The 5,044-nt window shown below is 57.1% G+C and overlaps 1 protein-coding gene across 1 annotated transcript in view; it reads right to left on the bottom strand.

Annotated features, from left to right (window-relative positions):
* The window catches only part of ETH_00024860 (uncharacterized protein), a gene marked incomplete at both ends in the record, with an annotated part of 4,107 nt that extends 2,450 nt beyond the window's left edge, over positions 1 to 1,657 (bottom strand). Inside the window, one exon of the mRNA XM_013375083.1 lies at positions 185 to 1,657. Coding sequence (XP_013230537.1) covers positions 185 to 1,657 — 1,473 coding nt within the window. The remainder of the gene's footprint in view (positions 1 to 184) is intronic.
* Positions 1,658 to 5,044: the final 3,387 nt, after the last annotated feature.

Here is a 5,044-nt window from a genome sequence, read left to right as displayed (position 1 = left end):
TGCTGCTGCCGGGAGCCGGCGGCTGCGGCAGCAGCGAATGGTCCAGCCAGCTGCATGCAGACACCCGGTAGTGCAGCAGCTTCAGCGGCGGCTGCGAAGCAGCTAAGAACAGCATCAAGTCCCTGTAAGGTGTACATACAGTTGGCCAGCCACGGGGCCCCAGGGGGGCCCCCTCCCAGTGTACCCTCAGGTCCAGCCGCAGCTCTTGCAGCTGGGGGGCCCTCAAGGATCTGAGGAAGTTTGCATGCGCTGCTCGCACATACTTGAGTTGCGAGAAGGTGACGCGGGGGCACGCTGCTGCTGCTGCTGCTGCTGCTGCTGCGGGCGCGGCGCCCGCCGCTGCCGACCGCTCCTCCTGCCGCTGCGCCAGCCACACGGACAGCCGCTGCTCCTCGGCAGCCGTCAGCGGCTGCGCACGGGGCCCTGCTGCTGCTGCTGCTGCTGTTGCAGTTGCTGCTGTTGCTGCGGCTGCGGCTGCTGCCGGCAGCTGCAGCTGCTTCGGCCCCGCAGCTGCGCTGCTGCACTCCTTCTGCAGCGGCAGCAGCCTTGCTGCTGCTCGCCGGTCCGCCAGCGTCAGGTGAGACAGGTACGGCGCGCTGCGCAGCAGCAGCCGCCCCAGCGACTCCAGCAGCAAATAGTCAATGTCCCCCTTTTGCTGCTGCAGCAGCAGCCGCGAAGTGTGCGGCACTGCAGACAGCAGCCACTCACACACGGCGCTGCAGCTGCTGCGGCTCAAGCCAAACACGGGGCCGTCCAGCAGCAGCCCGCCTTCAGTGCCTTGCGCGCGCAGGTCTGCTGCTTCTGCTGCAGAGAGTCCAATTGCTGCTGCTGCTGCTGCTGCTCCTGCTCCTGCTGCTGCTGTTCGTGCTGCGCCAGGACCCGCTGCTGGGCACCCTGCTCCGGGGTCCGGGAAACGAGACGCAGGCAGCAGCGCAGAGCCGCCGCCAACTGCGCCCGACGAGCGGGGTCCTGCTGCTGCTGCTGCTGCTGCTGCTGCTGCTGCTGCTGCTGCTGCTGGCGGCACGGGTGCTGCTGTCAGCAGCCCCGGAGCTATTCCGCAGAGTGGCGGCGCCGCGGAGGCAGCAGCAGCTGCTGCTGCGTTGGTATGGTAGCTGCTGCTTGCGGCATTGCGGAAGTAGAACTGCTGGAGCTGCTGCTGCTGCTGCTGCTGCAGCTGCTGCTGCTGCTGCTGCTGCTGCTGCTGGCGCCGGGCAACGTAAGAAAGCCTCAACGGCAAAAGAAAAGTAAACTCTCTGCTGCTGATTGTCTTTGCCCACTCAACACAAACTGACTTAAGCCGCTCTGTCTCGCTGCTGCTGCTGTCCCCTGCAGTAATTGCCAGCACCTGCGCCAGCAGGTGGGGGGGCACTTTGGCTATGGGGCAGGGTGCTGCGCTGCGGCGGCCATTTGCTGTTGCTGCTGCTGCTGCTGCGGCTGCTGCTCCTCGCGTGCCTCTTGCTGCTCCTGCTGCTGCTGCTCCTCGTCCTGCCGGGCCTGTGCGTCCAACGAGATTCTCGCAGACTGCTGCTGCACAAGGAGTGGCCGGCGGGGGCCGCGACCCTGCTGCTGCTGCTGCTGCTGCTCCTGCTGCTGCTGTTGCTGCTGCAGAGGAGCCTCGCGATTCCTCCGTCCCAGTCTGCGGCCGACGCCGCCGCATCACTGAAAGCTGCAGCTGCAGCTGCAGCTGCTAGAAAGGGCCACGCTGCTGCTGCAGCGACGCTGCTGCAGTTGCTTTGTCGAGGGAACTGCTGCTGTTCTCAACAAGCTGCTGCTGCAAGCAGAAATATGCAGCAAAGCCACAGATGCTGCTGCCTCCGCCGCTGCAGCTGCTGCTTGCTTAAAGCTTTTGCAACAGCAGCTGCAGCTAAAGAAAGATGTTTGGGGAGTCTTCAGCGGTAGCTACCTCCAAATCAGTAGTTGTGGCTAGCCGTGCTGCTGCTCCTGCTGCAGGCACTGCTGCTGCTGCCGCCACGCTGCTGCTGTTGCAGCTGCCGAAAGCGGCTCGCCAGCACCCAGCCTTTGGCCACCTCTCTAAAAATGGTTAAGACCTGGAGAAGCCAAAAAAGAAATAAATGAAGGACGGGTCACTTGAGGTCACCAGCACGCGGCAGTCGGCGGTGTGAACACGGAGTGTACGTACACCTGCAGTCTGCCACGACAAAACTGTTGTTGTTTTCAAGCATTTACGCTTGTAAAAAGAGGCGAGCGAGCTGCACCATCTGCTGCTGCTGCTGCTGCTGCAACAGGGCAGCCGACCAGCCGCAGCAGCACGGACCTGCAGCGAACCAAAAGCAGCAGCAGCAGCACCAGCTGCGCCCTTTCTGCTGCAGTACAAACGGAACAATATATACAAAGAATAAAAACCAACGCAAAATTCAACTTTTCGGCCAAACTTTTCCCCTCTTCGTGGCGCTGCTGCTGCAGCTCCTGCTGCTGCTGCTGCTGCTGCTGCTCGCGCAGCAGTGAGCACTGCCGCCAAGGTCACATGTTCCTTGTCGCTGCTGCGGGGCTCCGCTGACTGTCATATCACCAGATTTTTGGCTCAATTAAAAATTAAAAAGTGTTTGAAAACAACTTTTTCTCAATCTGCAGCAGCTGCAGCAGCAGCAGCAACAGCAACAGCAACGAGCGCCGCAGTTAACTATTGTCGCTCGCCATTCCAGCCAGCTCTCTGGCGAGTTCATGTTTTTGCTTAAATTCTCGTTTATTTGATTATTAATTATTCCTTTTGATATAACAGCTTATTTATTCCTTGAACAATACCTGACTGGCAGCAGCTGGCCGGAGGCCAGTGCCCCTCAGCAGGTTCCCTTAGAACCCTACCTCTGCATGCTGCCTGCAGCGCGTCGAACTGTTTTTTGCTTTCATATTTAAATATTTTTAAAAATATATTTTAAATTAATCACAAAACCCACCAAATACGAGCTAGGGGGCCCCTCTTCCTGTTAAGGGGCCCCTGCACAACATAATAAACGAGTAGCAAGTCTTACAGCAAAAGCCGCTACAGCAGCAGCAGCAGCGGCAGCCACATCTGCAGCAGAGATGATAGCCGCAGCTGCAGCAGCAGCGACAACCACTGCTGCAGCATCGGCGGCTGCCGTGGCAGTTGCTGCCTCTATCCCTGCGCAGAGAGGCCCGGAGGTAGTCAGCAGCAAGAGGCCAACTCTTTACTTTAACTAAAAGCAATTAAAAAAGATCTGCTGAGGTAAAATCATACTAAGCCCTTCTCATGGCAGTGAATGCTCAAACTCTAAACCCTAAACCCTAAACCCTAGATCAGTGATGCAGCCAGGTTACTGGCCCAGGGTTTAGGGCCTAGGGTTTAGGGTTACAGCTGCGAGCAAAAACACGTCTCGAGGGTTTGGGGTTTAGCCCTGCTGCTGCTGTAGCCTCAGGCAGCAAGCAAGCAACCCGGCCGCCGTAGCTAGCTGCTGTGACACATAACCCTTAATACAGAAAAAATGGAGCAGCAGCAGCAGCAGCACCAACAGGAGCAGCAGCAGCAGCAGCAACAGTCCTCCCCTTGCCAATGGCTGGCTGCAATTTGCTGCAGGAAGCAGTCCTCAGCGAGACCTCGCACGCGCAAAGCAGCCGCCGCAGCAGACGCCGCTGCAGCAGACGCCGCTGCAGCAGCAGCCGCTGCAGCAACAGGACACATACTGCAACAAAGGCGTATCGAAGTGAAATATATTTGCCAATAAAAGTGAAAATGTTGAAAGAAATATACCTGAAAATGTTGAAAGATATATACTTGTGAATTAATTGGATAAATGCCACTCAACAGAAACTGCGGATTTGCTCTGCACTAGACATACACCTGGACCTCCATTCCTGCTCTTTTGGCCTCAAGACACTTCAGACCTCTTCAGTAAATAGAACTGTCTCAGAATTGGGATTTTCAATGGGGGATTTTAAATTCAAATTAGATTTTTGGCTAAGACATTTTCACCAGTTAGACTGTCTCAGAAGTGGGCTTTTTAATAAGAGAATTTAACTCTAAATTGGCCTCTTGGCTGACAAAAGGCCGCGGGAAGCAGCAGAAGTGATTTGATCCGAAGTCCATTTCAGGCTAAGACACTCTGCTGCGTTTGAGTTGGGGAAAACAAAAGGGGAAGTGGGCCTCTTGCTGTGCCCTGAAGCAGCCGGAGAAGAGCCAGTCCGCGGGGTGTACGTACACCTGGAGGGCGCGGGGTGGCTGCGCCGCTGCGGTGTACGTACACCCCAGCCGTTCGTGCGCATGCAGCGTCGCCAGCGGCGAGTTTGGAGCGCACCGGGAGTTTTTAAGAAGATTCAAAAGTATTTTTAAGTCTAATTTAATTCGATGCTTCAGATCCGGCAGTTCGCGGACAAGACGAGCTCCAGCTGGCTGTCGGTACACCTGAGAGGCGCCCGCCGGCCCTCGGCTGGTTCGCTGGGGTGTACGTACACCCCAGCTGCATGCACGCTGCAGCACCTCGGAAATCCTTAAACGGCGCATTTCTTTTTCAATTCCCAAGTCCACATTGTTTGCTGCCGTTCTTATACAACTACGCGTCTGTGCAGCGGCCTAGTGAAATGAAAAATGAAATAATAAATGAGGCACTTCTATTCCCGTTTGCTTCTCGAGCTGTCCATACACCCCAACCCACGCACTACCTCGGCCCCACAACCACACAAGCAAACGCATGCAGCGCAGCAGCGCCGGCGAGCAGCAAAAGAACACAAATAATAAAATGCACATTTGCATCTCCAGTACAAACACACCGCAGTGTACATACACCTAAGGAGTCTCTCGCCACAAACACACGCACGAACAAACCGAAGGAAGTGGGCCGTCTCCGCTGCAGCAGCAGCAGCAGCTGCTGCAGCACCCGCTGCTGCTGCAGCACCCGCTGCTGCTGCAGCACCCGCTGCTGCTGCACCGGCACCCCGCAGCTGCGACCTGGAAGCAACACCTCGCCAGCAGCACTGCAGCAGCACCACAGCCCCAGCCACCGGCTGCTGCTGCTGCTGCTGCTGCTGCACCCCCTGGGGAGTCTTATCTCCTTAACTTATCTTTAATTCG

The sequence above is a fragment of the Eimeria tenella genome, genomic scaffold (assembly GCF_000499545.2).
Source record: "Eimeria tenella Houghton genomic scaffold, Eth_scaff25, whole genome shotgun sequence".
Lineage (NCBI taxonomy): Eukaryota > Apicomplexa > Conoidasida > Eucoccidiorida > Eimeriidae > Eimeria > Eimeria tenella.
Note: the sequence above shows the minus strand (reverse complement) of the source record. Positions and strands in the feature narration are given on the sequence as shown.